At 57.7% G+C, this 12,636-nt stretch overlaps 1 protein-coding gene across 5 annotated transcripts in view; it reads left to right on the top strand.

Moving 5' to 3' along the window:
- The window catches only part of PROK1 (prokineticin 1), a 23,057-nt gene that overhangs the window by 7,060 nt on the left and 3,361 nt on the right, over positions 1–12,636 (top strand). For 2 of the 5 annotated variants that reach the window (XR_001360888.1, XR_001360886.1), the window contains exon 3: positions 12,566–12,636. The exons of 1 other annotated variant lie outside the window; for it this stretch is intronic. Coding sequence is in view for 2 of the 4 variants with exons in the window: in XM_014534618.1 (XP_014390104.1) it covers positions 6,814–7,030; positions 8,214–8,299; positions 9,081–9,294; positions 10,075–10,163; positions 10,369–10,413 (651 nt within the window). In the remaining 2 variants the exon portion in view is untranslated. Of the gene's footprint in view, positions 1–6,447; positions 7,031–8,213; positions 8,300–9,080; positions 9,295–9,871; positions 10,164–10,368; positions 11,058–12,565 lie in introns of those variants that run through there. 2 more of the 5 variants (XM_014534618.1, XM_005860043.2) reach the window with 2 other exon arrangements.

Here is a 12,636-nt window from a genome sequence, read left to right as displayed (position 1 = left end):
TGGTGGTCAGTGCATGTCATAGCGACCGGGAAAGCTGCCGTTTGGTCAATTTGCATATTAGCCTTTTATTATATAGGATCCAGCAGCTTTCTGAGGTGTTCTTATTAGCACCATTTTACAGATGTGCAAATTGGGGCTCAGAGGTGTTGAGTGACTTGCCCAAGGCTGCTCAGCTCTGAAGGTGAAGTCAGATGCAGCCTGGCTGACCCTGAGCCTGCCTGCCCTCGACTGCACCCAGTGTGTGCACATTATTGAGCCTGAAAAGCAGCCCAGGTGGCTCTGCTCTGAGATCTCTGAGCCTGGTCTCCACTCCGCTCACTCCTTCCATGGTCGCTCTTAGGGAGCCCTGCTGGCCCCAAGGAGATGTGCCCTCTACGTTGTAGAGGCTGAGCCAGGCCGAGGGGCTGGACCGCCAGGAGGCCTCAGTCTGGGGTCCAGGCAGCTGAGGCGGGAGGAGGGCTGGAGGATGGGCAGCAGGCGCGGTGGGGCTCAGCACCCACGGGCTCAGGCTCACTGAGGCTCCCTTGGTTACTCCTGTGCTGGGATGGCCGCCGAGGAGAGGCGAGGGCAGTGAGTCTCAGCCGGTCAGAACGGGGCATCTGGGCTGTCCAGCCGTGATGCAGGCCGCTGTGGCCACCGAGAGCCCGAGAGAGGTCATGTCCCTGGGCCAGGAAGTTCAGGTTCGGGAAGCCTGGAGACCACAATGTGATTTCAAAAACCCAGGAGGAATGTGTGCACCCGAGATCCTCGGAACACCTCTCCGCGTTACATGCTGATTCTTTGCTCCAACCGAGACAGAAGCACCCTCCGGAGTCAAGAGCCCCAAGGGTTGCCCTCTGTGGTCTGGCCAGAAAGACGTTCCTGATGAATCCCACGTTGGATCCGCCAGAGACAGCTGCTCCGTCTCAGGCTTGTTCACAGTTTGTCCTGTGATGGATGCTGTAACCCTTAGAGCCTGTCGGGAGGTAGTTCGTGGGCCCCACGTGGCGGATGGAGTCAGCCAGGAAATGCGATTCCCTAGCTAAGGCAGAATCAGACGACCGAGTGTGGAAGGAGAGGCCCGGGTTTTTTTAGCCTCTCGTGGGGGAGGGGAGGGGGTGTGGGGCCGGTGGGGGCATGGGAGGTGCTGGCCTTCCCTGGAGCTGCAGGGGGCCTGTGCGAAGGGCTGAGAAGAGAAACAGCAGATGAGAGGCAGGCGGTGTTCCTAGGCTTTGTCATGTAGAAGGATCACCCCGTGTAGCCGGGCGTTCACTAAGACACCCACGAAAGAAGCAAATCAAGCAAGCATTCGTACTGCCATTCCTGGGGTCCGAAATGTGGGCCCCAAACCTTTTCTCCCTCCCAGAAGCCCACCCATTGGCCATAGGGCGGATCTCAAACGTGAAAAGGTTTTTGGATCCCCCAGCTGGACGTGGCCTTCACCCTGACACCCACAGCCTTTGAACGTTACTGTGAAAGCTTGATGTTCGAACGTTTCAAAACATGGCTTTCGCAAAAGGTGGAATGGACAGGCGCCGAAGGTTTAGTAACTCATGGATGAGAGAACCGGTAAGATGGCAACGCTGGTTCAAGAGCATTTTGAGGAACTGGATATTGATAAACATTTAAAGGGAAATGTTTGAGTAAAATTTCTAGGTTAAAAGACAACACTGGTTGCCCTCATGTGTATGGGCAAATGATTTTCTACAAGAGTGCCAAGATCACTGAATGAGGAAAAGACAGTGTTTTCAACAGAAGGTGCTGGGAAGATGAAGGTGCTGGGTACCTGCAATAGAATGAAGTTGGGCTCTACCTTAGACCATATAAAAAATTAACTCAAAGTGGATCGAAGACCTAAAGGTAAGAGCTACAACTATAAAACCCTTAGAAGAAAACAAAGAAACATCTTTGTACATAGGCTTTGGCAATGATTTCTTACAGATGACACCAAAAACACAATAAATACATTGGGCTACATCAAAATTTAAAACTTTTATCACAGGACACTATCAACAGAGTGAAAAGACAGCCCACGGAATGGAAGAAAACCTCTGCAAATCCTGTATCTGGTAAAGGGTTCAAGTTCAGAATATATAACAAGCTCCTACACATCAACCACAAAAATGTCGAACAAGCTGATTAAAAAAATGGGCAAAGAACTTGAATATACATTTCTCCAAAGAAGATATATAAATGGCCAGTAAGTGTATGAGAAGATGCTCAACCTCACTAGTCTTAGAGAAATGCAGATGAAAACCACAATGAGCTGCCACCTCACCCCCGTTATGATCAATACGGTAAAAAATAATGAGTGTTAGAGAGGATATGGAGAAATTGGAACCCTTGTGCACTATTGTGGGGATGTGAAGCGGTTAGGCCGCTGTGGAAGACAGTATGGTGACTCCTCAAAAAATGAAACAGAATTATATAACCCAGCAACTCCACCTGTGGGTATGTCTCCAAAAGAACGGAAATTAGTGTCTGAAGAGAGATTTGTGCACCTATATGTATGGCGACATTGTTCACAATAGCCAGAAGGTGGAAGCAACTCAAGTGTCCATCAACAGATGAATGGATAAGCCAAAGGTGGTGCATGCACACATCAGAATATTATTCAGCCTCAAAAAGGAGAGAAATTCGGACACATGCTACATCATGGGTGAACTGTAAGGACCTTATGCTCTGTGAAATGAACCAGCCACAAAGACACATGCTGTGTGATTCCGTTTACACGCGGTACCTAGAGTAGTCGGGCTCTCAGAGACGGGAAGTGGAATGGCGGTGGCCAGGGCTGGGGGCAGGAGGGAACGGGTTTGTGGTTGTGAGGACAGGGATTGTCTGGCGGAGAGGAAAAGAGTTCTGAAGATGGATGTGGTGACGGTTGCACAACAACGTGAGTGTGCTTAACACCCCTGAACTGGACACTTAGAAATGGTTAAGGTAGTAAAATGTGATGTGTATTTTACCACAATTAAAAAATAAAACAAAACTGGTTAATGTCCTACAGGGCAATTAGCTAATCAGTCTTTGGTGTTACCTTGTCTGTTGGATTTAAATTGTTATGTCTTCGCTGGGCTTGATCTCCATGTCACTCGGTAACTTCGCGGAGTCTGAGCCCTGAATGAATGGTAAGCAGCCAAGGCACCGAGAACACTCCCCTGGGTGCGAGTGGTCCTTGGGTGGGCTTGGGAACAATGGCCGGCTGACGTCAAAGCCCTCGCTGGCCTGATTTCCAGGATTGGGCTGGTTAGTATTCTTTCTTAACATCACAGTCATTTAGGTCCTTGTTTTTCCAATTGTTCCCTTCTGGGCAGGGGCCGTCTCGCTGGTCTTTGCCGCCTCTCTTTGTCTGGTTTGTTGAATGGAACGGACAGGAAGGGCGAGGCCGTAGGGCCAGTGAGGAGCAGCGGGCCAGGCTTCCCATGGCGCCTGTGACCACGACCAGTCCTGGGATTTCCCGACGTTCTCACCCGTCAGACGGGGACCTTGCCCCCGGGTCCTGGGCTCTGTGCTGGGCACTGGGGGTGCTGTCTAATCGGGTTTCCCTCCGGCTCCAAATGCTTGGCTTCCGGTTTGGTCTAAGCAGCCACACAAGGGAGGAGTTACTCAGACTCAGTGATGCAGACACCTGGCGAAGAAATGCAAGAGCCTCCTCCAGGCCCATCACAGACAGAAGCGGTGTCCCGCTGGCTGTTCTTGGAAGAGCCACTCTCGGTGCCATGTGACCTCTGTGGCCCGGCTGGGGGCTGAGGACGGACTGTTTGTAGCTTTACTAGAGAGGGAACAGCTGTTGTCCGCTGGGGGCGGGAGCATCTCCTCCCGGGACCGGGACCGGGTGGGAGGGGGGGTCGGCCGGCGCCCGGAGGGAAAGCTCACAGACGCCAAGTCTGCCCTGGAGAAAGGAGCATTTAATGTCTTATTACGCATTCACGAGGCTCTTGTTGCTGCTTTCAATTAACTTCTTGACCGCCCTGCTCCTCCTCTCGTGTTCCTGAGGACGGAGGCTCCGGGAGTCCCAGCGGGAAGGTGGCAGATGCTCCCCGCCGGGGGCTCTGGCTGGGATTAGCTCAGCGCTCTGGAGCCAGAGTTACACGGCAGGACGGAGCCAGGGTGGCCCTTTTGCAGGCGCTGCATGTTGCCCCTATTTTCCCCACGGGGTGCAGTGTCCCCCAAAGCCTTTGGAGCCACCCATGCTCAGGCCCATCCCTGCGTCCCTCTGTGTCCCTGGCCTGTGGGTCCCCACCTTGCAGGCGAACCCACCTCCCCGCCCCCTCCCAGGTCAGTCCCGGCCACCGGTGGGGCTGCATCTCGCTGACTGGAGTCCCAGAGGTGCCGGGTGCCCCCACTCCCTGCGCCTGCGGGGGAGGCGCTTCTGGGCACTTTGTCGGCGAGTGTGGGCGCCTCCCAGCTGTGCCATCTCATGTCCCCTCTACAGCCTCAGTTTCAGCAGAAGAAACCGAAAACCTCTTCCTCGCACCGCAACCATCTGCTGCTGGCTGCTAAGCAGCTTTGCTCTGAAAACGCTCCAGCCACCATGCAAGTAAGGACCTGGCTTCTGTCTACGCATGTCCTGGCGATTGAGGGGGAGGAGACAGATGCCTGGGGAAGGGAAGTAACTTGTCCAAGGGCACCAGCCAAAGGAGAGAAGGAGAATCTAGCTGGGCACAGGCCTAAATGATCCCCAGACTCAAGTTCTTTTCTCATTTTTCCTTGTCCACCCTCTTTATAATTATTTAAAAGTAACATTTATTTTGTTTCCTATGACAAAAAGAATGCATGCCCAGAGAGAAAGCTTTGAAAATGCACAAACGTGTGAAGACAAATGAACCACCAAAACAGACACCACCAAGCCCACGGCCATTAGCAATTCCTCCTTGCCAGGATGAAGCGGAGCGTTTTAGTTCGCTTCTTTTCAATCTTTTCTCTCTGAGTGAGTGCGCGCGCACACGTGCGAAATGGAGAAATGGAATCACATTGTCCGCTCTCTCGTTCCCAGCTTTCCCCACTTGGCAGTCAATGTTAGCATCTCCCACATCAGTACGCGAGCTTCAGTCCCAGGCGCCTTAACTCCCCCATCCAAGCGCGTTCTGTTCTGCCCAACTCGGTTTTCTTTTGTGTCCGTCACGTGCCTCCTTCCTGGGGACCCTGACGTCCTTTCCAGCCCGTTGAGCTGGTTTGTACCCACGGGACTTGCTTTGTACGTGGCACACACCCCCTTTGTCTGTGGATGTGCCAGAGTCTATTCAGGGCGGGCCTGTCAGCTCGGTCAAAGCTCATCCCCGAGAGAGGGGGACGGGAAGGAGGGAGAGAGGCTGCTCATCCAGGATAGGGAGCCCTTCCCAGGAGGGGGCTCCCCAAGGCAGAGTGGCCTTTGGGGAACGATTTTCAAAGTGATGATTCATGGGAACCAGTGACCTTGGGACCTCCAGGCCTCTGGTGCTCGGCCTGTGTATGTGTCACAGCCTCTGCCCAGGATGCCGGCGGGGGGACCTCCCTAGAAAGGAACAGCACCCCAGGTGGCAGGGTCTCCAGGGTTTTAAAAACCTTTAAAAGGTTAATTCCGTGAACAGCAGGGACGGAGAAGCATGGCGGGTTGTAACCCTGTTCCCATCGCCGATAGCCATAGCTCTCGCGGGGAGGACTCTGGGTGACCCGGCCGCCTGGCCCGAGGCTGGAGTCACCGCTAGAGTCCACCTCTGTGGTGGAGGCAGAAACAGCCCGGGGCCCCCCCGGGAGGTGGAACTCCCTGGACCCGAGCCTGTGGTGGTGGTTGTCTCCTTGACGTTTCCGGATGGTTTCCGAGCAGAGTCCCCTGGTTAGAACACGCACGGCCCGAGGGCCACCCCGGCCCACCTGGGCTGTGGCAGACACCGGGCAGCAGTGGCGCCTTTTCCACGGAGCCCCGAGATGGCTTTTCAGACGCAACACAGGTCTCTGGGCAGCCCTGCTGATCGGTCCGCGGTGGCCTGGGGAAGGGAAGCCCTCGCCTTGCCGGGTTAGTTCATCATCACCGGGAGGGACTCATTGAACATGTGCTGGGACGGTGGGGTGGGTGGAGGAAGGTGGGCTACGAGAGCCACCAGGTCTCTTTCTGGCCCCAGTTTTTGGTTTAAGACTAGATGTGTCTCTCTCACATTGTCACAGGCAGCCCCACTCCTGCCAGTTCCTAACCCGGCCTGGGTCTTCCCACCTCAGCAGGACAGCTGGGAGGGGGTCTGGGGCGCCCCTCCTCCCGAGAGCAGGCGAGGGCAGAGCCCTGTCGCTGTGCCGCACAGCTGGCCTGTGCCCTCGGCCATGTGTCCCCTGGCCCCCTGCTTCCCAGGGGCCTCCTGTCTTACAGCATCCAGCTGCTGCTTCAAACCTGTTCCCCAAGAAAAGACCTGTTTAGTCGTTAAATCCTGCGTGGGGGGCGGGGGAGGGGAGAAGGAAGTAGTAAGTGTCCCGATGCTGACCAACCAACGAGGGGAGAAGGAAGTAGTAAGTGTCCCGATGCTGGAGACCAACCAACACCCGGTGCGTTAGCTCACTGAGTTAGCCAATCTGCCACCAAGAGAATTATTTGTTTTTAATTTAATTGCTTTAATTTATTTTAATGAAATATTTCAAATGCATGAAAGTGCACGGATTAAAGAATACCATTAAAGCCACCACCGAGTACTCTGCAGCCTCAGAAATGGAAGGATTGCCTTTTAATGAGAAGAAGAGAGCGATGCGGCCGCTGCTCGGGGCCAGGGCTCTGGGGCCCAGCGGGAGGCAGTGCGGATTCAGTGGGAAGCCGGCTGCAGAGTTGTCCTCAGCTGTCAGTATTCCCACTGCGGCTTCCGCTGATGATCGATGATCACCTCGTTCAGTCAACACCTGGGAATACGCCCCTTCCTGTGGGTGGCTCCCGCAGCTCCTTTGCTCTGTCAACATCCCGGCGTCGACCACCCTGAAGTTTCCTTCCCACGTGTTTCCGAGGGTCCCTGCGCGAGGGATTGTGGAGCTCAGCGGCTCAGGGACCGGCCAACACGGTCTGCTTCCTCTGGCTGCTCACAGACCACGATCACGGGTAAATCTTGGGGTTTGTCACAGCAGGGCCCCGAGGGCGCGGGAGGGTGGGCCAGGCCTCCTGCTTGCACAGCTTTTCTGGGTGGATGGGCTGTGTTTCCCGAGATGCGCGGGCTGGGCTGGCCGTCAGTGGGCGAGCTCACCCAGGGACCTGCCCCCAGCGACCTGGGCTTGGCTCCCCGGCCTGGCAGGCTGGGGCCTTGGTCCCGTTTGCCAGTTCGCCAGCTGCCCTGGGAGAAGTCAGGTCACAGTAACTATGGAGCCACATCACAGTATCTTCCTTTCTGCTGGTGACCCCTCCGTCTTCAGGCCAGCCGCCCTCGGAGGGTCAGAGAGGTTGAGTAACTTGGCCAAGGCCACACAGCAAGGAGCAGCAGAGCAGGGTCTCTGGCACTGCTGCACTCTCCACGGCTGCTCTGTGCCCCTCAGGCCCGCCCTCCTCTTTGCCCTGCTGTGTCCAGGAGGCTGCCCTAGGGGATGGCACCAGCTGGGCCCTGTGCCGGCCGCCCTCCAGCTGGGCTTGGCTGCTGGGGCCCTTTCAGAAGACGGGAAAGGAGGACAGGGATCCGAGGCATTCACTCCTCTGGCGTCTTCCCAGCCAGGCACCTGGGTTGGCGTCCGTCGGCCAAAGGTTCACAGCTCCTCCCGAGAGACCCCTCTCTCCAGCACTCTCTCCTTCTGGTCCCGGTGGCTGTTCTCTCGTCTCCTGGCCTGGATCCTAGAAGCGCCTCCACTCTGCTGTTTCAGGCCCCAGGTTCCTGCACTGGCCCTTGTGCCCTCCCTACGCCACGCCCACCCCACGCCATGCCACACCTTTGTGAAGAAACCCTCCATGCATTGCATGGATTCGAATGGGCCTCCTTGCCCTCCGACCCTGGCGCCTTCCAGCTAAGCCAGGACTCATTAGACTCCAGGAGGCAGAGCCCTCTGGTCTGGGAGCTCCCTGCCCAGCCCCGTTATGGCCTCGGCCACTTCAGAGACATCGCTGGGCTCCCATGGAGGGGATGTCCCATGGAGGGGGCGGCTTTGACATTCACGGGGGAACCAGCAAGTTAATGAACCAGAGGGATTTCTGGTGCCTGGGAATCCTCTAATGGGAAGAGGAACCCATCCCAGACAGGAAGGTCCAGAAATGTATTGGAAACATGCAGCCAAGGGCACGCACTCACCCTGTGCTTCTTCAGGACGCGATCCCATGACCAGACAGGTGGAGGCTCCGTGTGCGTCCCTGGAGGGGAAGCCCAGTCACGCCGCCTCCCTACCTGAGCAGGTGAGCCCGGGGGACTGGCTCTCCTTCTGGAACCAGCCAAAGCACAAGTCCTGAAAAGGTGACCTCCCGTGGACGCCAGCCTGTGACAGCCGAGGAGGGCTTGTCCGTGGGACAGGTGAGCGCCCCCTGCTGGTGAGACAGGTGCAGCGCCCTCGGCTGGTGAGACAGGTGCAGCGCCCTCTGCTGGTGAGACAGGTGCAGCGCCCTCGGCTGGGCCTCACTGGCCCCTGAGGTCCCCTTCCTGCAGGACAGTCCCAGGGGCACGGCGCCAGAAGCCTCTTATTTTGAAGAGGAGGGAGATGAAGTCCCAAGACGTTGAGTGACATCTTGGCTTGGGTGTCTCAGGAAGCAGAGCCCGAGGCAAAGTCTTGGTCGAGGGTGGTTTCCTTGGGAGGCGATTCCAGCAAACAGGAGGGGGGAGCGGGGAGAGGGGGCGGGAATGCCACTAAGGAGCGGGTCTCGGGCCTCCTGGCTGCAGCATTCATGCACTGGCTCCCTTCTCCCAGGTTGAGGGGTCCCCACGGTGGGACCGGTGGGGGGCAGGTGGCACAGGCAATTGTCCTGTCAATCTTCCAGCCAGGAAGATGCTAAGAGGCAGTGGTGGTGAAGACGAAGGGGGTGAATCTGAGTTCCGGGGGAGGAGGGTGTCCAAGTGACAGGATTCAATGAGGCATGAAAGCAGGCGATTCAGGAATCGAGGAAGCTCCCAGGTTCGGCTACTGAGTGCCACCGACGCATGCGCTGTGGCCGCCTGAGAAACTTGAGCCTCTTCCCTGATCAGCTGGAGTCGGTTCCACCCGGTGCCCGTGCAGGTGGGTGCGGGTGTGACACGCAGACAGACGGGTGTGGGTGTGACATGCCGAGTCTGCGACCAGACAGCCCGCGTGTGCCTTCCGCGGCGATGAAGCAACACGGAGAACGGGGCTCCACGTGGGGCCTGGACAGCAGCCTCAGGTTCGGCTGGGGGAGCCCTCTCCTCGTTGGGCAATTCCGTGGTGAGGCTCCGGGCACTGTGGTTGGACCCTTAGCTCCATCCCGTTTCTCAAGACTCCACACAATTCAATGAGCTGCGTCAGTCTTTATTCATCCCTTTCCTGCCTGGGCCGGCCAGACTGGATTCGGCTATTTTGCAACTGGGAACCCTGGGCAGCATGAGTGGGTTTAAGGGGGAGGGTGAGAAACGGGCAGAGAAAGGGGCATGTGCATGCAGGTGCCAGCGGGGATCAGCCTGTGGCCTGCGGGGGGCTGCTGGCTGTGTGGGCCGGGAGCCTGGGGTGCCTGCGCGGGGACAGATCTGGGGTCACCAGCATGTAGGTGGCCTGGAGTTCATTTGGGTGCATGTGGTGGGAGAGGAGACGCTTGAATGTGTAACCCTGGGGAACGGCCTTGTTTAAGGAATGGAGAGGGGTGGGGGGGGGGGCCCTGGAGGAGACCGAGGAGGGGGAGGAGCTGGAGCAATGATGGCGTGGAGTCAAGGGGAAGAATGGAGAGGAAGAGCCGTGTCGGTCAGCAACGGCCAGGTGCAACAGGGCGAGGATGGAAAGTGACGCTTGGTGGTTGGCATTTTGGAGTCAAGGGGAAGAATGGAGAGGAAGAGCCGTGTCTGTGTCAGCAATGGCCGGGTGCAACAGGGCGAGGATGCAAAGTGACGCTTGGTGGTTGGCATTTAGAAGGTCAGGGGCGATGCAGAGAAAGCGGTTTCACTGCTGTGGTGGGGACAGAGGGAGCAGAGTGGGTGAGGAGGGAGTGAAGAGGATTGCGGTCTATCCTTCTAGAAGCGGACAGTGTGGGGAAGGAAGGAATGAGGCGCAAGATGAAGGAGAGAAGCAGGAGCCGGCCAAGGCCTGTGAGCAGAGCTGGGCAGGTCAGAGTCTGCCCCGTGCCCACAAGAGTGGCCCTTGTGCACCACGCACACATGTACACACATGTACACACATGTACACACATGCACACACTAGCACACACATGCAGACAGTCCTGGGAAACGGTGACATTGGCATAAGCTAAGCAGAGAAGTAGGGGCCAGGCCCTTTGCCCAGCACATCTCACTGGCTTTCTCCTCCCTCCAGGGATGCAAATGCGTGGTTACCACTTGTCACCCTCACCCCGTCTAAGGTATCACCCACTGTCATGCTCTGTCGTTTCCCTGACTTCATTTTTCATAGCACTCAGCTCATCCAGCCATTTATTACGAATCCATTTGCTTATCAATCACCAAAGTTACATGGACACAGGGACCCGGTTTTGTTCACGCTCTATTTCCAGGGCCAAGAATGGGGCCCCCGATAGATCAGTCATAATAAATAGTGAATAAATGAGTAAACGGACGGATACTCGCGCAGCCTCACGCTGCCAGTGCTACTGTGACACCCAGAGAGGCCCCAGTGCGATGCCCGTGACTGCCCGCCTCTGAGCGATTTGGGAGACTTAGAGCTACTGTCATTTTTATTGGTTTTGATGGTGATTTGCTGTCATTAGGGATTCAGGTCTCATCTTCGCGTCTGAGATCCTCTGAGTAACACGGGGGTGGGGAAGGAAAGGGAGACACAGGCCTCGGCAGGCAGCCTGAGTCTGACCGTATAAACCCGGGAGGAGCGGGCGGGGGCGCGAGCGCCTGGCTCGAGGCTGAGCAGCAGGAAGCCGGAGGCAGCGGAGTGGCCCGCGTTTTGCTTCACTCCAAGCGACCATGAGGGCTGCCACGCGGCTCTGGGTCGTGCTGCTCCTGGTGACGGCGTCCGACTGTGCGGTGATCACCGGGGTAAGTCGGCTGGCGTTGCCCTGGGGTTCGGGAGGGGTCAGGGTCTGGGTGGGAGCGAGCCAGGGACCACGTGGGGCGGAGTGGGGGCGTGGGAGGGGAGCAGACCCAAGGGAAGGGACCAGCTGTCCCACAGCAGCTCCCGGGCGGTTCCCAATGCCTTTCCTCGGGAGCAGAAAACATGTTAGGTGAAATGAGGACTCCTATTTGGGGCAATACCTTTATAGAAAGGATTGGCACCTTCTAATTCACCTTCCATGTCCATTTGGGTTTTCATGTTCGGTCTGGTCCACGGGTCAAGTTTAATGATGGGTCGTGCAGAGGCTGGGGGTGGGTGGGGTGGGCACTGGCTCTCGGGAGCGCGGCATCACCCTCTCGTGGGCACCGGCTGTGCTGGGTGGTGGGGCCACGCTCATTGCAGCAGGAAGTCCTAGTTGACCCCGGAGCTTTCCAGAGAGAAGCCAGCAGGGAAAAGGGGGTGGAAATTCACTTTCATTTCCACCTCCTCCAACTTCCCCCTGGACGATGAGAAGGCAGAGAAATGCCAGGCGACTCCTGGCATCGGTTGGTTTCATGCTCACAGAGTGAGAAGCCAGCAGGGAAAAGGGGGTGGAAATTCACTTTTCACCCTGGACGATGAGAAGGCAGAGAAATGCCGAGCGACTCCTGCCATCGGTTGGTTTCATGCTCACAGAGCGGGAGCGCCTGGCTTCTCCTTTTAGAGGCCAGAGCCCGAGTTTCACAGGACAAACAGGAAAGGCGGCCGCTGCTTTGGGCCCAGAGCACAGATGTGACTGTCTGGGCAGAGACGCACCCAGTGGGTGTGAGCCCTGGAGGCTGCCCTCCTACTGTGCTGCGTCCATCGGGGAGGGCGAGTCACAGGGAGCAGCGCGGTCACCCCACCCAGAGGGGTGGCGGCCGCAGGGTGACCCCAGGCCCAGGCCTCCCTGTGAGCGCTGACATCTGGTGGCAGGAGGCAGGTCTGAGACAGGGGGGGACTGTCCTCCAAGTTGACCCTTCGAAGAGCACAGGGAGGGAGGGACCTCGGGGGAGGAAACGGGTGACGGACGGACATGCACGCATGGGTAGAACAAGGAGGTGAGGGCAAGTCAGGCCTCCCGGCCTCCCTGCCTCCCGGCCTCCCTGCCTCCCGGCCTCCCTGCCTCCCGGCCTCCCTCCACCTCCCTCCGCTCTCCACTCCCAGGAAGGGCCGCGTCCTGCCACCCACTCCTCTGCACCCAGACTGCCGCTGCCCCCAGCTCAGGCCTTCTAGTCCTACCCCCAGAGTGGGACAGCGACCCTATGGGGCGGCCTCCACCTCCCTCCGCCCTCCACCTGCCGCCGCCCCCAGCTCAGGCCTCCTGGTCCTTCCCCCAGAGTGGGACAGCGACCATTTGGGGCGGGGGCACTGCTCTCAGCATCCCCCCAAGGGTTTTGGGGTGTGCTTTTTGCTTCTGGTTTCTTTGGGTGGCACTAATGAGCCCTAATGGCCCCTTTGTGCCCCCCCGCAGGCCTGTGAGCGGGACGCCCAGTGTGGGCCGGGCACCTGCTGCGCCGTCAGCCTGTGGCTCCGAGGCCTGCG

This window comes from Myotis brandtii, unplaced genomic scaffold, assembly GCF_000412655.1.
Source record: "Myotis brandtii unplaced genomic scaffold, ASM41265v1 scaffold131, whole genome shotgun sequence".
In the NCBI taxonomy this organism is placed as follows: Eukaryota; Metazoa; Chordata; class Mammalia; order Chiroptera; family Vespertilionidae; genus Myotis; species Myotis brandtii.
Note: the sequence above shows the minus strand (reverse complement) of the source record. Positions and strands in the feature narration are given on the sequence as shown.